The sequence below is a fragment of the Carica papaya genome, chromosome 7 (genome assembly GCF_054855325.1).
Source record: "Carica papaya isolate Zhongbai chromosome 7, ASM5485532v1, whole genome shotgun sequence".
Lineage (NCBI taxonomy): Eukaryota > Viridiplantae > Streptophyta > Magnoliopsida > Brassicales > Caricaceae > Carica > Carica papaya.
The window spans coordinates 29,128,275-29,149,194 of record NC_142315.1 but is presented as its reverse complement, the minus strand read 5'-3'; the positions used below and the strand labels follow the sequence as shown (position 1 = coordinate 29,149,194).

Sequence of the window (20,920 nt, the reverse complement as noted above, 5' to 3'; positions counted from 1 at the left end):
TGCTTCCAAACCCAAATTTCACCTAAATTCAATAAAAAAATTGACCAAACTAACTTGAGAGGGGTGCATTTGGGTCTACCAAGATATCTAAAATTAAAATAAAGATAGTCAATCACTATAGCATTATTCAAAAATGTATGTAACAATTGATTTATTATGTAAATTACATATTTAAATAGATACATATATATATATATAATGTTAGAATACAAATATTTTTCAAATCAATAAATCTATAAATTTAAACACAAAATCTCCTACCGAATTAATGAAAAACGTAAAGCGTACTCAGATCCGTCACAGAAGAATCGTTCGCGTCCGACAGCAGAATCTTCCGAATCAACACGATGCCTCAAAAACTACTTTTTTTTACTTACAGAATTTCAGAAAAATAAAGTGACAATCTTGCGATTCGAGAACCATAATCACCTTTTATATCAACAACCTTTCTCAATTCTCATTTCGCTCATCGTAAAACGAAAAATGTTATAAAAATGACATCTGCACGTTGCAAACTCAAACTTAAGTACGACGCATTAAGACCCAGTACTCATTAACCGCATTTAATTATTTTTAAACGGGTTCATTAAACTGATAATCTGATACGCATACCGAAACCTACATTAATTCCACGTGTCGAAAAAAAATCTAATAAAAGATTCATATATTATTCAAAAAATTAAAATTAAAATCGGTTATTACATTATTTTTCAATTTTATTTAAATATATATTTGTCATGACAATGTCTCTAACACTCTTAAAAATAGATGTATTGAATTTGAAAGTGAACATGGCCCACTCCTTAGAATAACGAGTGGTGGTGAGAAGAACAATGGAGTTCCCCTTCAACCTTCCCCAATAAACGACACCGTTCCCTTAATAATTGGTGTTCGTGTTGTTTTCTTTGCCGTTCAATCGGTGACCTTTAAAAAACCTACCCATTGATCGTGACAATTTCATGCCTTTTCTCCCACGGGCAGTTTGCATGCTTATGTACATATTTGTATATACATGTTTATATACACATTCTTGGAAGAACTAAATAATCGATTGTGGGTATTTTGGCTTTCTTTGATTTGAATCTTTGACTTTTGTGTTTTGCATCTAGTACGTTCGGCGTGTAATCGTCGTTAAAAGATTATATGTTATCGTATATGTGTGTGTGTGTGTGTATATATATATACACTATTGGGTCTTAAAGGTTGGTTGTATAAAGTAATGGAGGAAGCTTTATATTTGTAAAGAACAGTATAATTTCTTATATATTATGCCAAGAAATTTGTTGTTTCTCAACTCAATAAAAAAATGAAACCCAGTTGTCAAAGTTCATATATATATATATATGCATACGATCTGATTATTCTAGTTTCCTCCAATTATAGAATCAAGAATCTCATGATTTTCCTGTGTCTTCCAAATCTCAAATTGAAATTATATATGTATGTATGTATATATTTGAACAAAGAATCTACACCCAGCACGTTAGACAAATTAAAATAATACAACACTTTTTACGCATCAAATTTCCACATCGCATGCAAAATCATTCACAGAGAATTAAGAAAAGAACCATTTCCGATCACCCCAACCCCCATGACTCACCGAGTATTTGTTTGTCGGTACAGGAAGAAACAGAGAGAAAGCCAGAGAGTCAAGACAGGATCTCCGTTCTGCAAAACGGGCAATGAGCATGATTCTCCACCCATGGCATCAAACATCGCGAATGGAACCTGTGGGCGCATGACAGGTTCACCAAAGTCTCACCACCTTTGAACTTTTCTAAACAAATGGCGCACTCCTCCTGCTCTTTCGCCTTCCAGCTTATCAGTTTAGGCCAAGTAGACCTTTTCGTACCAGTCTTCTTTAATCCAAACACCTCGGTCTGCAACTCCCTCACCGCCGCCGTGGATCTCCCGTCCGCAACTTTTAACTTCTCATCGATGTTCTTCTTCCTGGAAAAGAGTTCACAAAAGATTTTGGAAAATTAAACGAAACAGACCGATGAACATGTAATTTCAGGAGCCTTTTTTTTTTTCCAGGGTCCACATAATTTGGTCTAAAGTAGAACATGTTAGCAAGGAGTTGGTGGTTATGCTAATATGCGCCGACCTGGAAAGGAGAAGAGAAGGTAGTTTCAGTTTTACGTGTGTTTTGAATTCTGAAATCGAACCTTTTAGGGTCTAATTTTCTCTGTGTCCTCAGCCTTTCGTCCAATCTTTCTTTGGCTTCTCTGGCTATTTCTCCCAGCTTCTCGTCCTGAGAATACGCCTGGTTTGATTTGAGCCTCGGCTGTTTTACACAATCAATCATATTCCATCAATCGATTTCTGAAGCAAGTAGAATCAAAATCGGGAGCGGAGCAAGACGGAGATAGAGAGAAGAAAATTAACAAAGTACCAAGGAAGAAACAGAGCTGTGATGAGTTTCGCGATTACTGCTGTAGAGACAAAAGGAAGGCCTTCTCGTCCAACCATGAGCCGCCAGGGAAGGAGACGAATCAGAACATGCCACGCTCTGATGGAACCGTCTCCTTCGTGCACATTCAACACCAGGTAACATACCAGCCATTTCTATTTATATATGTACGCAAAACCTCAAAACAGGGATGCCTGCGAGAACTGTAAATCTAATCTCCTACCTACAAAATCCTACCTGAAATGAAGAAGAAACAACATAATAATAAGAATCAGAGTTAGAAAGAAAAGGTCCGTAGGTAGATTCTGGATCTGATAAAAGAAGAAAGAGAAGAAACAAAGATTTTAGTTTCACCTATCGGAGTTAGTGGGCAGACAAGACTGGGTCCACGCCATTGGTGATTTCCAAAACCCATCTTCATCAATAATTAAGCTCCAGTTTTCTCTACGAAATTAGACTAGGTCAGCAGAGAAATCAGGTAAGAGAAAATGAGTAGAGAGAAATGAAAGTGAGAAATGACGAGGAAGGGAAACGGAAAGAACTAGGGAAGTTTCATGGAAGGTTGCCATTGTTGGTGCCCACCACCAGAGAACCCGCATCTGCATCCAAATGGATGACACGTGGCAACACCAGATTCCATTTCTTTTTTACGTTACCCTCTGATAATAATCTATTTAATTAACTGAAATAATTAGGTTTGTTAATTTATTAATTTTAATTTTCATAAATAAAATAATTTAATATTACACTAAATATTTAACTATAAATATTTAAATATTGATTCCACTTAATCTAAAAAATAATAATCCAGCATATATAAATATGTACATATACAGAATTTTGAATCAAATAAAAATAAAAATACAACAAAAAATAAGAAAATTTTGAGAAAAAAAAAGGTATTTGCAATTAAATATTTTTTAATTCATATATTTACTAGTGATTTTTTATATATAAATTCACTGTTGTAAAATTAAAGATATAAATGTAGTAAATAGATAAAAAAAAAAAAAAAGAGAAAATTGGTATGTATGTATATATGTATATATATATTGAGGATTTCATAGGTGAAACGGTGCCGTTTGGAGAATGGGGAGTGGACGGTTGGGATGAGGTGAGATGGACGGGTAGGATGAGAGGCGGGTGGGGTATAAATAGGAGAAGAGAAAGAAAAAAAAAAGGAAGAGGAAAGAAAAGAAAGAAAATAGAGAAGAGAGATATCAGGGGGGGAGGAAGAGAAGGTTCGAGAGAGAGAGAGAGAGAGGAGCCAGATTGGAGAGAAATGAGAGAGAGAGGAGCCGGATTGGAGAGAAACGAGAAGAGAGAGAGAAGGAAAGAGGATCGTGACGGTGCGAGCCACGGGAGGAAAAAAGATGGAGATGAGAGGTACGATAAATTTTAAGTTCTTGTATAGATATAGTGTGGCTTTGAATTTGTGATTCTAGATTGAGAAATCTAAGTTTTATTTGGTATATAGAGCAGAAAACTAAGATGTAGGAAACATGCGGGTGTGGATGGTAGGTGAAATCGAGGAGGAGTGAAGGATGTTCACAGAGGAGACCGCAGGAAAAGAGAGAGTGAAGAAGTTGGTGAGCGAGAGAGGTTCGCGAAAGAGTAAGGAGATTCTGTGTAAGAGGAGTGGGAGTAAATGGAGGAGGCCGCGGGAGGAGAGAGTGAGTGAGATCCGTGAGAGCGAGGAGATCATGTGTGTGTACGAGCGTGGTGCATGAAGGAGGCCGCGGGAGGAGAGAGAATAAAGAATGCGGGAGCTGAGTGTTCCGTGAGAGAGATGGGAGTTTGTGATTGTGTGATTGTGAGTCGTGGTACTTTGAGTAGGCCGCAGGAGGAGGGAGAATGAGGAGTTCAGTGCGTGAGGAAATTCGTGTAAAAGGAGAAGTGTGGTGTGGCTGTGGGGAGCGGTAGGCATGGAATGGTTGGAGTGTGTGTATGCTGGAAATTAGGGAGAAGGAAAGGGAGGCATGTAGGGTGTGGGTGTAAGGTATCGAGATAGAGGTGCGTTGGCGTAGTTGTGTGGTGTGAGAGTTTGAGTTGTATATAGGTTGGTATAACTGCTGTAAATTTAGGAATTAGCAAGGGAATATTACCGACGTGTATGTGTTAAATGTTAGTGTGTGTCCTACGGGGAGACGCGTGTAGGTTCGGTATACAGGTTAAGGTATAGGAGAGCTTCAGGACAACATAGTGAAACTAGAATGGGATGGTAATGTTCTTGAGTTGGTAACATTGAGGGGACGCCGATATTGGTTGTCAATACCTAGAAAGAGTAAGTTGATCACCGATAGTGATGATGGTCGGGAGACTCCAACGGGCAAGGGATTGGGTCGCCGATATTGGTGACGGTAGAGAATTATATCTGTGTGTGTGTGTGGCCTGCTAGAGGTCGAGAGAGAGAAGGTTGATTGTTGGTCGCCGATATTAGTGACGGGTGAGAACATTTGTACGACTGGTGTGACGTCGGAAGACGGTCACACTTAGTATGCAATATAACTAAATTATCGGGGTAAGTTAGTTCTGTGTAGTCCCAGGGTTGTATTAAAGTATAGCTTAAGTTGTGTAGAAATGGTATATATAGAAATACTAGGTTTCTTGTTGTTGCATATGATGCCTATAACCATAATTAAATTACCGGGGTAAGTTAGTCATGTGTAGTCCCATGGTGGTATTAAGGTATAGCTTAGGTTGTGTAGATAGAGTACATATAGAAATACTGGATTTCCTGTTGTTGCATATGATGCCTATAACCATAACTAAATTACCGGAGTAAGTTAGTCTTGTATAGTTCCAGGATGGTATTAAGGTATGGTTTAGATTGTATAAATAGAGTACATATAAAAATATTGGGTTTCCTGTTGTTGCATACGATACTTGTGATTTAATTTTTACTGTATTGAGTTATATGTACTCACTTTTTATCATTCACAGATGAAGTAGGGATGGAGCCGGGATCGGAGTTGCTGGTTTCCGAGCCTAGCATATAGCGCAACAGAGCAAGAATTCTTTTTGTGGGCAGAACAGAGTGTGTAAAAATTAGTAGTAGTATAGATAGTGTCTGTTAAAAGTGTACGAGATTGTATTTCTTTGTTATGTATATGTAGGATTGCAGGTTTGTCTTGATTTGGAATAATGGATTGCAGGAAGGTTTCTATCTGTGTGATTGATTTGGAATGAAACTTTCGTATTTTGCAATAAAATTATTTAGATTGCGCCGTTAAAAAAATAAAATTAATTCTGACTATAAATTAAATATATAACTTATAATTAAATTTAGTGTAGTTGAGGTCTTCGTAATGGGCTGAATTTATGGGCTCTTAGTGAATAAACTTGTAGCCGAACAATCCCTAACCATGGGTTTTAATAAATTTTAAAACTTTTTATTTTATAAGTGAAAAATACGTTTACATAATTATATAATTCAAAAGTATAAGTATAGTTATTAAATTGGGTATAAAATGTGAAAATTATAATCTATTGTTTTATATAAAACACTTAAATATAAATCTTAGGTGGAACAAAATAAATTTAGATCAAGCACGAGTAATAATAATATTTTTAAAAAATAAAACAGAAATAACATATTTTAATAAACCACAAATTTCTTATAATAATGTACTCGACTTTAAGATAATAATTAAATTATAGAAAAAATCTTATGCTAAAAATGAATAATTTATTATAATATTTTCGACAAAAATTTTTTAAACATCATTAGAGAGGACATCATTGAAATTTCTTGACCTGTAATACGTATGCGATAAATTTTTTTATTAAAAATATTTGGATGTCTTTAAAAAATTTAAAATTATTGTTTTGAATTATTTTTTAAAATATTAAAATATTATTTAATTTTTAATTTTTTTTAACTATATATATATATATATATATGTACCTATTGCGTGTACTAACTTTAGGGAATTATGTTTTCTTATCCAAAAAACAATTATTCTTTTGCACTTGCAAAGTAAAAGCAACCAAAGAAAAGGAAGAGGAATATTTACTTTCGGATGGGATAGAATGATGATTCATTTTTAAGATAATTTATTTTTTATTTTTTATTTTTCACTCAAACTATATATTAATATAAAAATATAAATAAAATAAAATAAAAAGTGGGTCTAATATTTAAATTTATAAAAAAAAATAAAAAAATTCTCAATATTTAAAATGATAATATTTATTTTATAATTAATTTTTTGTATATTACAATTCTTATATTGGGATTTGTAAATTACCCATAAATCACTATATTTTATAACTAGATAAAAAATAAATAAAATATTGTTTTTTTTTAATTTTATCATGGTAATAATTAATTACATAAATATTAAAAAATGTTACTATAAATGGTATTAATATATTTCTAAAATTTGATAAGCCAAATTTTAGAAAAAAAAAATTGGGTTTTCTTTTTTTCCTTTTTTATTTCGATTGAAATTTTCGAAGGAACAACTTGCAAAAAATATATATATACATATATACATACACACACTTGATTTTATACGTGTGTGCGTGTGTGTGTGTGTGTGTATATATATATGCATATACAGATAATTGGAGAATTTATAGAAACTAACTCGGAATTACCCAAATTCCCCTCTAAATTCGGACTTAACGGAAGCCACTCCGCTCTCCTCTGTTTTCCCACCCACATTTTCCGTCCACACCCTCCCCATTTTCAGTCAATTTACAGCTTTCTTCCTCGCTCTTTATATTCAAACATAACAGAAACCCTCCTTCCTCTCCCTCTTGTTTCAATCTTCTCTGATTTCTCCATCAATGGGGAGCGAACCCAATACTCCCACTTCTCTCAAGAAGAAACTCATCAAGTCCCCTCTATGCATCTCGTGCTGTTTTCGCAGATTCAACAACCGCTACCACCGCCATCACCGCCACCAAGTGCACGACGATAACTTAAATTCCCCGAAATCGCCACAGGGCCTCATTACTCGATCCTCCTCGGCGTCGGGGAAATCGCGCCACCATGAAATGCCGGAACTCAAGGAGAAATGCCGGAATCTGATTTCATGCATCGGCGGAGGTGGCGGAGGAGGTGTTGTGCGACATTCGAGAAGGCACTCCGCGGATTTTCACTACGACGCGTTGAGTTACTCGCTGAATTTCGATCACGGATGCGACGGCGCTTACCTCGACGAATATCCTCTGAGAGATTTCTCCGCCAGGTTGCCTGTCTCCCCGCCGTCTACCGATTCTCCGTCGTCTTCGTCGTCCTCCAGGAGAGAGATCGTGGCTTTCACTTGATCCGGTTTCTTGACTCCGGTTCTTGACTACGGTTTCTCTCCGTACGTTAACGGCGGCTGGTCTTCGGCTTCGGCGATCGAGAGCATCTTGCGGTTACGCCGGTACGTTTCCGTTTCGAATTTCCAAACGGTCAAACGACGATATAACTGAGGCGTGCTTTTTTTTCTTTTGTCGTTTTTCTTGTTTTCTTGTTGCGTTTTAACGTTTTCCGGTTGCGTTTTAACGTTTTCCGGTTGATTAAGGATGAGAATGGAACAGGCTGATAGTAGTTTGGCATATAACCCACAATGGAGCATGAAGAGCAAATCTAAACTTTGGACAAGTTTGTAAATTATTTAATTATATTAATATAATTATATAATTATATTTATATTAAAAATATATTAATCTTTCGAATATAACCCCACAAAATCACCAAAGTGGAAGAGAACCACGAAATATATAAAATTATTATTTTAAAAAAAATATTTATTATTACTTTTATTGTATTTATTTTTATTAAGTTGAAAAAAAGACCATGAACTAACTCTTCTAACTCGAAGTGTAATACCAACCAACTTCTTTCCCTTCTCCAAAATTATTGTTATCATGTGTATGTGTGTGTCTATATATACACGTATATGTGAAATATATGTATAAGTATGGTACCACCAATGAAAAATATTATCTCATACTTAATATTATTTGATAAATAAAATATTAGGAGTGGACAAAAATTTAAAGATTTTAATGTAATTAATTATTTGAAAGGTACGGAACTTAAATGGAAACAAAATCATAAATTAAATGCGAAAGTTTATAATAACGTTAGAGTTTACATTTTTTATATATAAATTAGCATGCACAATAAGATTATAAAAATGTTCGTTTCATAGCGTTTTATAAAAAAAATATAATAACATATGAAAATAGTAAATAAGTGTTGTTGAAAGTTTAATATCCACTAACTCTTGATAGAATCAAGGGAGACGTTTACTCATAGTCCTCTTGCTGATCAGAATCAGAATCTTAATTTTATTGATTTGAAATTGTTAATAGAGGAGGGGGTGAACTACACTAACCAATAAAAATATTACATTACTCACCGATACAGAAACTGAAAGTTAGTAAAAATTATAAAAACAATCAATATAATTCTTAATTTAAGTTAATTCATTTATCATAAGAAAAATAATTTATTGCATACTTATCATTGCGAAAATTTCAAAATCGACCTGTAGAGATAATAACTCAAATAACATTATGATCTCATATTCAAGTGAGTAAGAACAACGACTTTCTTTTTTTTCATTTTGCTTATTGGTCTTCCTAGAGATCTATAAGGGTGTTCTACTACATGTGAATCTAATATCTAAACTTGTCAACTAACCAGCCGTCTTCATACCTCATCCAGTATGAGAGTCAAAAATACTATCTATCGATACCTCATCCGGTATGAGGGTGAATCAAGCCGTTCTCATACCCCATCTGATATGAACGCCAAAAATATCATCCCTCGACACTCCGTCCGATATGATGATGAATCAAGCCATTCCCATACCACGTCCGGTATGAGTGCCAAAAATTTCATCACTCGATACCCCGTCCGGTACGAGATAACATTCACGGTAGAGTTCTCTATGTGTCTGGTTCGTCCACCATCTCTCAATATATCCAATAAGACAATCATTCATTAATTCACATAACCAAACAATTTCTATTTGTATATTAATTTCAAATTTCACAAATCAACCATAAATCATGTAAAATAAGCGATATATGCATCAAAAAAGCACAACTGAATCGTTTAACAATTTCAATATATTATTATGTATTTAAATCTGAAAAAATTAAATAATAAATTAAATATAACAAATAAATAAATAATCGATTCTGACTCTATTAGTGACCTGTAATTATTTTAAAATTTTTTAAATTTTACAAAATACCATATTATTGATTATTAATATTCAATTACATAATAGGGAATAAGGTGAAGAATTCTTACCCGAATCAGTATTCGAAACGTCAAACTTTCTAATGCACCTACTAGCAGTCCCCAGGTTTTTTGAATTTTTCTACGGAGATTAAAACATGTTTCACGTACCCAAAAATATTTAAAAAATTCAAAATCGGTGTTAAAAATCTTTTCTGGCTAATTTTGGAGTTCCGTCATGGTGTACCGTCGTGCTCCGGCGAGGCACCACCGCCCGTGGCGGTGGTTTGCCTCGACCTTGCCGTTTTCGGTCGATTTTGGTCAGTTTTGGCCACCTTTATACATGTCTTTGCGAAAAACCACGTTAGGGGGCTTCTGTTAGCAAAAAAAATTAGAAAATAAAAATTTACTAGTGATGGAATTTTTCGGGTGCGGCGGCTCCGCCGAATCACATTCACAGTTGGAAATTTTTCTTCGATCAATCTGTAGAAAATATAACAGTGAACACAACAGTGAAAAAATTGTATGAAACGGGAAACAAAAAGGCGCTCATCGGAGGAGGTTGCAAGTTTTGCCCACGGCAGCTCCATCGAGCTTTACCCGTGATTTTCTACTCACCCATCGTTTGTTTTGCTCCGATATGGCCACAGGAGTGCTTGGAATCGAATTATGAGCAGACAGGAAATTTTTTATCTTTTTTGGCAGTCGGAAGTCGCTTTAGTGCGGCAGTGGTCGGCAGTCGACTCCCTTCTTCAGTGATTGGTTCTTCTTCTCCAACATGAGGTTGACAGCTAGGGTTGGGTTCAGTGTGATGCGAAATATTTATACACATCTCACGTTAATTTGAGTCGTTCATCGCGTTTGATCTCGACGGTTATATTGCGCCTAAGGAGGAAACGAATCTGTCGTTTATCGCGTTTGATTTCGACCGTTCGATTGTGCCTAAGGGAAAAACAGATCTAGATCATCCACGCGTGTGAGATCGCTTCTGGGTCGTCCAATCGTGGGGCACGCGGATCACCAGTGTGGCCTCCTGCGTGGCATCGAGTCAGTTTGTCTTGCCATGCAGGTTGCTTCGATTCGTCGAGGTTGCTAACTGAACGGTCTTACACGGTCAAATTTTTTTATTTGCATTCTGACTCCTATTTTTCTTTTTTTTTTTCAAAAACATAATCTGAATTCAAAATTTCATCAATTTTTCTCAAAATTCTTTTCAATATCATCTCTAATTTATTTTTTTCCAAAATATAACAAAAGTTTTATTAAATTAATTTATATAATATATTTTTTATGCATATTTAAATTAACAAAATTTATTTCAGACTAATTTTTTGTACCTGGATATTACATAATGATAAAAATAAACATTAAAATATACAAAAATCCCTATATATATATATATATAATTTGTCGGTAAAAAGTATATTGACTAAAAAGGAATCCTTGATCCACTAAAATATTTCTTTAAGGTTGGAGGCCCTACATGATCATAATTAATGGCTTTATAAATATAGTATATTTTAAACAAAAATAATTTATTTAGTAATAACTAACATAACATAAAATTTTATATTTTATTAATATATTATCAACTAACAATTGTTTAATTTATAATATTTAATTTAATAAAAATAAATACTTAATTTTAATTATATATTACTAAGATTATTAACTAACACATATATTTCTACATCATCATTTAGCCACAAATTACATACAATAATCGCATGTTATAATTACAGAACAATAAAACGATAATTAAACAAATAATATAATTTAATACTCGTCAATTAGAAAAGACAAAATCAAGACATTCATTCAAACTAATTAACTGATAGAGATAAAATGGTTAAGTAAACTAATAAGCGAGAAAATAATTAAAAACTAATGAATTAAAGTACATGTAGTAGCAATAAACAAATAAAGCAGTATAACAATTAATAAGCAGTGCAAATAAACTAAGATAATTATACTGATTAGTTACCGGCTCTATGGTAACTTGTATTTAATTAATTAAGGGTTGTCAATATTTAAAACTCGAGATTAATTAGGTGTCCTCAGTTGGCTAAAAATGGAAAAAAATCGAAACTTACCAGCAGGTAGAGTTTTCAATACAGCGGCTCCATCATTCCTCCCTCGCGGTTGGGGTTTTCCTTTGGTTGCTCTGCATTAGATAACACGCCAGGAATTCAATGGTTCGAAAAATAGAAAGGAACAGGAAAGGGATTCGGGCTCACTGGAGGAGTTTTAGGTCTCAGGTGCGGCTGCTCGATCGATTTGCCCTCTGTTTATGGCTTTTCTTTTAGTTTTTCAATGCCGATAAGGGTTTGGAGTTGCTTAGAATCATAAGACGAATCGAAAAGGAAAAAAACTCACATTCTGACCTTGGCGACGAGCTCTGATGCGACGGCAACGACGATTGGTCTTATTCTTTAGCAACTGGTTCACTTTTCGGTTGCCTCTCTTCTTCTTCTTCTTCAATTTCCTCTTGGCGGTTAGAGTTTTTGGGGTCTGAATGGAAAGATTTAAATACCTATCCGCTTTCGATCTGGGGTGTCCGTTTGAAAATGTGTGATCAAATCTCTACCGTTAGATCCATCTTATTTGGGAAACGAATTAAGATTGCACGATCGAATGCATCAGAATTGTTCGATCGCACATGAAAGGGAAATGAATTTGGGTCGTTCATACGCGCGAGAATGAATTCTGACAGTGGGATCAGTTGGCACGCAAATTGCCTACGTGGCTTCTCGCATGGACACATATCCGTGTGTCTGTCACGCAGCGCACGACGACTGGTCGTTCTGTTGACGTGGCGGTCTCATGTGGTCATTTTTTTTTGTACTTTGACCCTAATTTTTCAATATTCTTTTTAAATAGACAATTTTTTATTTTTAGTTTGTCCATAATTTTTGAAAAAAAAAATTTAAATACATACAAAATATATATTTCTTCAAAAAATTAAGAAAAATTAAAATTAAAAAAATTATTATTAACAAAAATGTAATCATCTCGAGTCTCGGACTCAGAGTATTACATATCAGATGTGGATAAAAATTTAAGAATTTTAATGCAATTACTTAAAAAAAATGTAATGATAAAAATAAATATTAAAATGTACAAAAATGTCTTTAAATATATATATATATATATATATAAAATAGACAAATCCAAAATAAAATGTGTCGTTAAAAAGTATACGTACTATAAAGGAATCCTTAATCCACTAAAATATTTCTCTAAGGTTGGAGGCCCTACCATACATGATCATAATTAATGGCTTTATAAATATAATATATTTTAAACAAAAATACTTTACTTTATAATAATAACTAACGTAATATATTAATTTTATATTTTATTAATATATTATCAACTAATAATTTTTTAATTTAATAAAATTAAATATTTAATTTAATTATAATATATTTTTATAAATATATTACGTAATAATTATATTTTTTTAATTAATTAATTAATTAATTTATTTAATAATTAGATGACGGTTGCGCGACATCGAGCCCGTGTCACAAAGTCAAATGTCCCCACCCCGTGCTCCCGATTTTTGGAGAAACCAATTTTCGTTGCGTGACAAATCGAAATTGACGCTTTGGTACTATAAAATCAAATATAAAATAATACCATGCAATATTACGTGTTATGTTAATATTAATTATAATTATATAATTTTATATAATATTATTTATTTATTCGTGCTACTAAAATTAAAATTTCGTATTTACTTACTGTATATATATATATTATATAGATTTATAATATTAAATTGTAAATTATATTTATATTTATAATTTTAATTTAAATTAGGAAATAAAAAAGGAGAAAAAGGTATGTAATAATTAAAATTAGTAATTTCTCAAGTAACGGAGTTACTAATTAGGGGAAATAATTAATTATTTTTTGTGGAGTGAAAATGTGAAATCCCAAAAAAGCCCCCGGAATTAGTAAGAAATTCGGAAATGGCGGTCGCCATCTTTCGTATATTAAAAAAAGGAAGAGCTTCTCTGTACTTCGCAGTCGAGAATGCATGAATCCATCCACGTGCCTTAACCCCTCTCACTTTCTCTGTCCAACCCTCCAATCTCCGTGTACCTTCAAACCTAAGCTAAACCAAGACAACAATCGTGCTGCCGTTTCGAATTTTCCCGAGAATATCAAAACCCAAGCGGTGAAAATCCAGACTGAAAGTTTTCGCCAGAGGAGGAGGAGCAGCAGCAAGGAAAAAAAAAAAAAAAAGGAAAAAAAATCCCACAAACTAAGATTCGAGGAGACAAGTCGAGATTCGAAGATTCTTCTTTAGATACCCAAAAAGCCATGAATCAAGAGCTTTTCAGATAAAACAGCACCGACTCAGCTTAATTCCTGGTCTCGTTTTACCCTCGTTACTTCACTCTGTTTCACCGTTCAAATCTGGTACCTATCTGTTATTATCAATTTAATTCTTAGCTTATTGACTCTGTTTTTTCCGTTTATGGTTTCGTTTAGTCCCAGTCTCACTTGGGTTTTATTCATTTTCTTCTATTAGAAGTGCATCCGAAGCCAGAATATATTTATCATAAGTTATTGCTTTGTTATTTATCCCGGCAAATTTGGTTTACTCGGTTTTCCTTTGATCTAGACTCCTAGTATTGTGCTCCAAATAGTAGATATGGCATTTGATAAAGATCTAAGACCCTTAAACGTATCTAGAACTCTAACTGAGGAGCCCCGCATTGTGGCTGCTACCACCACCGGCCGGAATATTGAAGGGTTTTTTGCCAACCCGGTCCCGGTCCGGGAACAAGGAAGCCCCGGGTCCATTCCCGTTTTTTTACCCGCGCCGGTGTCGGATGCAGGGTTTGTAGGTTTAGGGTACGGGAATCAGGCACCGGCTGTCTCGGCATGGTGCACTCGGGGCCCTGCACCAGTGGGTCATGCAGGGGTAAATCCACTGGTTGGGTTTGGTTATAGTCCCAGTTTAGTCAATAGGGTTGTTAATGCTGTTGATCAGTCGAGCAATGAAATGATGGCCGGGTTTGGTTGTAGTACCAGTATGGGGAATAGGGGTAGTGGTAATGGGAGTGATCAAATCAACAATGATTCAATGAATGCGAGTGCTTATGGTCCCAATTTGGGGAATAGGAGTACTGGAAATTTAGCCGAGCTCACAAGTGAAGAGGGTGGGGATGATTCTGTATCAGGAAAGAAAGTTAAGTTTTTGTGCAGCTTTGGAGGAAGGATTTTGCCTAGACCAAGTGATGGTATGTTGAGGTATGTCGGAGGGCTAACAAGAATCATTAGCGTGAGGAGAGATGTCAGTTTTGATGAGCTTGTACAAAAGATGGTGGATACCTATGGGAATCCTGTGGTTATTAAGTACCAGCTCCCTGATGAGGATCTTGATGCTTTGGTATCAGTTTCATGCCCTGACGATCTTGATAATATGATGGAAGAGTATGAGAAGCTGCTTGCAAGGTCATCTGATGGCTCAGTTAAGTTAAGGTTGTTTTTGTTTTCCTCTTCTGAACTTGATCCTTCAGGCATGGTGCAGTTTGGGGATTTACATGATAGCGGTCAAAGATATGTTGAGGCAGTGAATGGTATTATGGATGGGTTTGTTGGTGGCATCATGAGGAAGGAAAGCATAGCAAGTGCTACTTCAACCCAGAACTCTCATTTTAGTGGGGCAGAGGTTGTTGACGGCTCAGGTCCTGGGCAAGGTGATTTTGCTGGGATTTCATCACCTAAGGAGATTGTAGCCACTTCTCTTGACGCTCCTCTGAAAGCAGTGTCTATGGGGCCAAACTCTTCTATTTATGCAGATGGTTCTGGTTTTCCTACGGGAATTCCAACGTTTAAGACTGATCCTCCTCAGACCTTATTGTCTCCGCCTGAGGTTGAATCAGAGAGGCCAGTGCCTCTAAATGTACAGCAGCAGCACTTGGGATTTGATTTTCAGCAACATGGAGTAGCACCGCCTGCAACTTACGTGCAGCCTTATGTTGATCCTCGGCAAGAAGTTCCAAACCAAGCAGATTATCTGCATCTTCCTTCCCAAATGGGATTTCCAAATCCTCAAATTTTGGGTAATGCTGGTTCAACATTCACCCAAGCTCAGTTTCGTGAGAATGCTATTGGAGTTGCCCCCCCTCATTTTATTCCTGCTGTTCCCATGACAGTGACTGCCCCCACTTCTCATGCTGGTAGAAGGCCTGTGGTGGTTCAACCATTGGTGCAACCTCAACAAACTCTGTTAGAGCGATATCCTGATGAAAGTACTCTTCATTCAAGGGTTCTCCAGCTTCCTGTTGACCACAACTATATATATCAGTCCCAGGTGCCAACTACAGTGGTTGGAGCAGGTTATAGCTGGCATCAACCTTTGCCGTCTGATCGTGTTGTCTTCTCTAATGGATTGACACCTCATCAGCAGGTAAATTTTCCCGAGAAAATACAAAGGTTAGATGACTGTCTTTTGTGTCAAAAAGCATTGCCTCATGCACATTCTGATACTATAGTACCAGAACAAAGAGACAGCGGTTTGAGCCCTATGTCTGATTCTGGTTCAGGAGCCTCACTGTATCACAGTTTCCGTGTAGAAGATGGCACGAAAATCCGACCCCTAAACAAGGTTATAGGGACTGGACCATTGGGAGAAGGTATTATTGAACAGGGAGCTCCGGCTCAGTCAAGGGTTCTTACTCATTTGGATCATCCAGCTGGGGTGCCTCAGTCTGAAGCAACTGTTTTCTCCCGTAATCTGGAGGCACAACAAGAAAAGGAGAGAAGTGCCCAACAAAGGATGGATAATTTTGAACGTCCAGCTACTCATGGTGCGACAGGGTTGGTTTGTGATCTACAATCACCTTATGGTGTCTTCATGGGTCCTATCCCTGAGTCTCCCCAAAAAGCTGCTGTGCAGCCACAACTTGTACCCACTCAATACCAGGTTAAGAATGAACATATGCTCAACAAACATCTCTACAATGATGTTCCTCAGATTGGTGGTTTGCACGTTCAGGCTTCCGAATCATTGATTCGAGAGGCTCAGAAAGAATATTCAGTTAAAATCCCAGTTGTCCCAAAAGAAGATAATCAAGATGCCTCTACATCCTATGGTCATCTGAGGCCAGTTGATGGGATGATGCAGACTCTCCAGATATCTTCTTCTGAAATACATGTAACCAATGGACAGAATAAGTCACCAGTTGATCGAACTGGAAAGGAAGAAATATTGGATAACAAACACCAGCAAGTTGCAGGGAGAGAGATGCTTTTAGATAATACATTTTCCAAGCCTCCAGGGGTTATTGACATAAATCACATTAAACCAATTGAATTGCTGCCCTCTTCCTCAACAGTAGTTAATTATGTGCACAATTCTCGACCCGCAGAAACCTATGAGGTATCGCATTCTCATGTTTTGGATAATCCTGGTTTATATCAAGAATCAAAGGTTGGAGATTATCACTTGGATTCTGGTGATGTTTCTTGTGGCAGAGTTGCATATTCTGTAAGTGATCCGGCTTATTCGACTGCTAAAGTCCCTGCCATTGTTGATTGGAAGGATGATGTCTCATGGTCACAGCCAGAGGTTATCTTTGCTGATGCTGAAGCTGTTCCCCTGAGTGGTAGCAGTGTATCTTCTTTATCACCACCTACTAGGTCAGGAGAAGTTCAGGATTCCTCAAATTCACTGTTTAGCAACCAGGATCCTTGGAATTTGCGCCATGGTACTCATTTTCCTCCTCCTAGACCTAACAAAATTCAAATGAAAAAAGAGGTACTTCCTGCTAAAGATCACATTGTTGAGAACCATTTAGCCAAGGGAGGGGAATCAAATACAGAGATACAATTGAAGGATGGAATTCAACAACTACTGAGCAATTCAAATAAGGACTGCAACTCAGAGCAAGCATGGTCTGCCAAAGGTGAGATTTTCTTAGATGGTGAACAGTGCAGCCATTCATCTATTTCTTTTCTGTGGGGTGTTTGTTCGTATTCTTATTTGCTTTTTCCCCAATCTGTTAAAGACTCAGCAGAAGAACTCATCAAACAAGAACTTCAGGCTGTTGCTGAGGGTGTAGCTGCTTCTGTTTTCCAGTCCTCTATCGCTTCCAGTTCTGACTTGCCAGCTCAGATAAATGATTCTGTTCATGAATCCAATCAAGAGAAAGAAATTTCAAATAATGATCTAGAAAAACAACCTAGAAATAAAATTGAGGTGGTTACTCTACCATGTTTGTTACGAATCTGTTTGTTTTCTGTTTGTCTTTCCCCCCCTCCTTCAGTGTATGCTTTTACTGAACTGTTTCTATTCTATGGTTGCTTCAATTTTTATCTGTCAGGAGATTAGGACCAAACTTCCAGTAAGGGCTAACATTGGTTTTCCTGTTTCAAATGGTGTTGGTCGTCTGCAGGTTGATTTTACTATTTTCTTTCCATGTAGAGATTTCTGTGTATAACACACAAACCTGAGCCATATCTGTATGCATGCACATACACACACTTTCTGTATGTTTACAATGAATTCTTGCCCTTCAATTTAGCCATAACTTTTTATTGACAGATTATAAAAAGTTGTGATCTTGAAGAAATGCGAGAATTAGGTTCAGGCACCTTTGGTACAGTTTATCATGGAAAATGGAGGGGTACAGATGTTGCAATTAAACGGATTAACGATAGATGTTTTGCTGGGAAGCCTTCCGAGCAAGAGAGAATGGTTTGTTTTCATTCATGCATCGAATGTTGATATTCTATTTATGGCTTAAAAACGTACCAAACTTATAATTTCATGGTGTGTGTTTGTGTGCACACTAGCAGATAGATGATTTCTGGAACGAGGCAATTAAGCTTGCTGACTTGCACCATCCAAATGTTGTTGCTTTCTATGGTGTTGTTCTTGATGGTCCTGGAGGCTCTGTGGCAACAGTAACAGAATTCATGGTTAATGGTTCTTTAAGAAATGCTTTACAAAAGAGTGAGAGGTACCTTATCATTTCAATTTTGATCGTTTTTCTGCTAAATACCTTCATCTTACTAAGTCATGTTTTGATAGCATATGCCTAAAAATGTTCATTTTGATGATAAAACAATATTTACCTTATTGCAATTGTCATTTACCAGGAATCTTGATAAGCGCAAACGTTTGTTGATTGCGATGGATGTTGCTTTTGGAATGGAGTATTTGCATGGGAAGAATATTGTACACTTTGATTTGAAAAGTGACAACTTACTCGTCAATCTTCGGGACCCTCACCGCCCAATATGCAAGGTTATTACTTAGGGCTGAACTCTATTTACATTCTGCTTTGCCACGGATTTTGGGTGGAAAGTCTTTTGATGTGAAATACCAAAGTTTCAAGGGCATCATTCTTAAGAAGGATGCATTTTCTTGGATATCCTGTTCAGACAATTTAATGGTGATAGAAAGAATATTCCTTACTTGTAAGAAAGCTAAAGATAACAATGAAGTAGATTATCTTGGTTTAGCCACGAATCCGAAACTTGAGGGAGATTGTGGACATATTGAAGCTGATCTGTGCTTTCTAGCGTTTGTGACTTTTTTGTGCTGATTATTAACTATGAGTCATAGAGGCTAGCCTTAAGGTTTATGATGGCTTTTTTAGATGGTTCTGGACATCATAAAGGTGTCTATGACGTAGGAACTGCAACTTCTAGGGGAACTTCACTGCTGCGGACTTTCCATGAATGGCCCTTGATAAGAAACTACCACAGTCTCTTCTAAGAAATAACAATTTATGTTAGCTTTTGAATAAAACTGAAAGAAACCTTCAATGACTGAAATGTACATTTAGTTATTGTTGTTATGACATAATAATTGAAGCATCATCTCTACAAAAATGTTATGCTTATGGTGTGATATTGAAATTTTTTTATACAGAGGTTGATGTATTGATCATTTCTAACTGGAATATCAAATTTAATCTTCTTCAATGTATGTCACTGTTATTCACAGTTTCGATTAACTGTGAACAACATCAGCAAAAGAAGAAAAAAGAAAGTCTTTTGTTCGGGCAGAAATAACATTCATCAAACTGAGTTTTCCCATAATAAGTCTTCCATTTTGTCTGCCCTTTTTTGTCTTGGGGTGCTCCAGGGATGAGTTTTTCTTCTCTTGTTAACCTTACAGAAAAAGAAAAGCAATAAAAAGAAAGACAAAGAGGAAAAGATGATGAGACTTTAAAAGTGCTGAGAATCTGTTAAATGTTCTACTAGTTAGGAAGAGGAAGTCCTGGTTTCTTCTCCTTCCATTTTCCTTTTAGAGATGCACTTGTCATTTCTGCTTGTGGTTTCAGGTTGGTGATTTGGGCCTATCAAAGGTTAAATGCCAGACGTTAATCTCTGGGGGTGTGCGAGGAACCCTTCCATGGATGGCACCAGAACTTCTAAACGGAAGCAGTAGCCTCGTCTCTGAGAAGGTTTTTCATCCTTTCTTCGACCATAAATCCCTTTTATCCTGTCCTCATGCATCTTTAAATCCAATTTGTGTTTATTTAGGTGGATGTATTTTCATTTGGTATTGTGATGTGGGAACTTCTTACTGGGGAGGAACCATACGCAGACTTGCATTATGGAGCTATTATCGGTAACATTCCTCTTGGCCCTTATCTCATTTTGTTGACCATGTTGAGCATAGAATTCGTATTGCTGATTAGTGGCCTGATATATTCATTCAGGCGGTATTGTCAGTAATACATTGCGGCCACCAGTTCCAGAATCTTGTGATCCAGGATGGAGATCACTGATGGAGAGATGTTGGTCATCCGAACCGTCAGAAAGACCAAGCTTCACCGAGATTGCAAACGAGTTGCGCTCTATTGGAGCAAAGATTCCTTCCAAAGGACAGAGTGGAACACAATCTCAGGTTCAAAAATAATTTGAGAGACTGCTTGCATTTCTTTGTTCATAAACTCTTCGATCATCGGTAAATTTATAGGAAAGGAATTTCTTGTACTTAATTTTGCCTCAATGTAACACAACATCACTGCCAATGTTATTGGACAGAACTTGATAGTTAATAAAACTTTATATGCCTTTCAGTTCTTTGATATGTTTCTCTGTTGCTGAAATCATATATATATATATATATATATATTTAACTAGGGATTTATGGTTGAGAATAGGCAGTGAATGCTCCAGTTAGATTTTGCTCTTGTGATGGTGATGTTCAGGTGTGTATAAACTTAGTGATGTGATAATATTGATTTATTTTTTACTTGTGATTGAATGGGCTGTATTTTCTTTCCTTTATATGTTATATATATATATATATATGATATTATTAGAAGGTT

The 20,920-nt window shown here is 36.0% G+C and overlaps 3 protein-coding genes and 1 long non-coding RNA gene across 8 annotated transcripts; 3 read left to right on the top strand and 1 right to left on the bottom strand.

Moving 5' to 3' along the window:
• Positions 1 to 1,426: 1,426 nt before the first annotated feature.
• LOC110815783 (uncharacterized) lies at positions 1,427 to 2,920 on the bottom strand. The gene is made up of 4 exons (XM_022043724.2): positions 2,771 to 2,920; positions 2,399 to 2,653; positions 2,172 to 2,290; positions 1,427 to 1,953 (listed from the first exon to the last, which is right to left on the bottom strand). Exons 2-4 carry the CDS (start codon positions 2,567 to 2,569, stop codon positions 1,653 to 1,655), a joined length of 591 nt encoding a protein of 196 aa, XP_021899416.1. The 5' UTR covers positions 2,570 to 2,653; positions 2,771 to 2,920; the 3' UTR covers positions 1,427 to 1,652.
• Positions 2,921 to 3,049: 129 nt separating this feature from the next.
• LOC110815712 (uncharacterized) lies at positions 3,050 to 5,628 on the top strand. Its single transcript, XR_002539891.2, has 2 exons — positions 3,050 to 3,802; positions 5,360 to 5,628. It is a non-coding gene; the product is annotated as an uncharacterized LOC110815712 (long non-coding RNA).
• Positions 5,629 to 7,210: 1,582 nt separating this feature from the next.
• Positions 7,211 to 7,693, top strand: LOC110815705 (uncharacterized). The gene has a single exon (XM_022043632.2). It carries the CDS (start codon positions 7,211 to 7,213, stop codon positions 7,691 to 7,693), a length of 483 nt encoding a protein of 160 aa, XP_021899324.1.
• A 5,930-nt stretch (positions 7,694 to 13,623) lies between these two features.
• LOC110815618 (kinase superfamily with octicosapeptide/Phox/Bem1p domain-containing protein) lies at positions 13,624 to 20,679 on the top strand. Of its 5 annotated transcripts, XM_022043462.2 has the most exons (10): positions 13,624 to 14,039; positions 14,245 to 17,536; positions 17,639 to 17,829; positions 17,954 to 18,025; positions 18,175 to 18,327; positions 18,426 to 18,592; positions 18,732 to 18,879; positions 19,925 to 20,047; positions 20,127 to 20,214; positions 20,306 to 20,679. In XM_022043462.2, the coding sequence occupies exons 2-10, from the start codon at positions 14,275 to 14,277 to the stop codon at positions 20,503 to 20,505; spliced, it is 4,404 nt and encodes a 1,467-aa protein (XP_021899154.2). In that variant the 5' UTR covers positions 13,624 to 14,039; positions 14,245 to 14,274; the 3' UTR covers positions 20,506 to 20,679. The 5 variants fall into 5 exon arrangements, with proteins under 5 accessions (XP_021899154.2, XP_021899155.2, XP_021899152.2 ...); XM_022043463.2 differs by having other exon boundaries at positions 13,624 to 17,536; positions 18,429 to 18,592; XM_022043460.2 differs by having other exon boundaries at positions 13,624 to 17,536.
• The last annotated feature ends 241 nt before the right edge of the window (positions 20,680 to 20,920 follow it).

Coding starts and splice junctions, on each gene's coding strand:
- LOC110815618 (XM_022043462.2), top strand. CDS start 14,275: ATGGCATTTGATAAAGATCTAAGACCCTTAAACGTATCTAGAACTCTA. Junction 18,593..18,731: donor GCTTTACAAAAGAGTGAGAG/GTACCTTATCAT, acceptor GTCATTTACCAG/GAATCTTGATAAGCGCAAAC. Junction 20,215..20,305: donor GCATTATGGAGCTATTATCG/GTAACATTCCTC, acceptor ATATTCATTCAG/GCGGTATTGTCAGTAATACA.
- LOC110815783 (XM_022043724.2), bottom strand. CDS start 2,569: ATGGCTGGTATGTTACCTGGTGTTGAATGTGCACGAAGGAGACGGTTC. Junction 2,291..2,398: donor ACAGCTCTGTTTCTTCCTTG/GTACTTTGTTAA, acceptor TGTGTAAAACAG/CCGAGGCTCAAATCAAACCA. Junction 1,954..2,171: donor AGAAAATTAGACCCTAAAAG/GTTCGATTTCAG, acceptor ACTCTTTTCCAG/GAAGAAGAACATCGATGAGA.
- LOC110815705 (XM_022043632.2), top strand. CDS start 7,211: ATGGGGAGCGAACCCAATACTCCCACTTCTCTCAAGAAGAAACTCATC.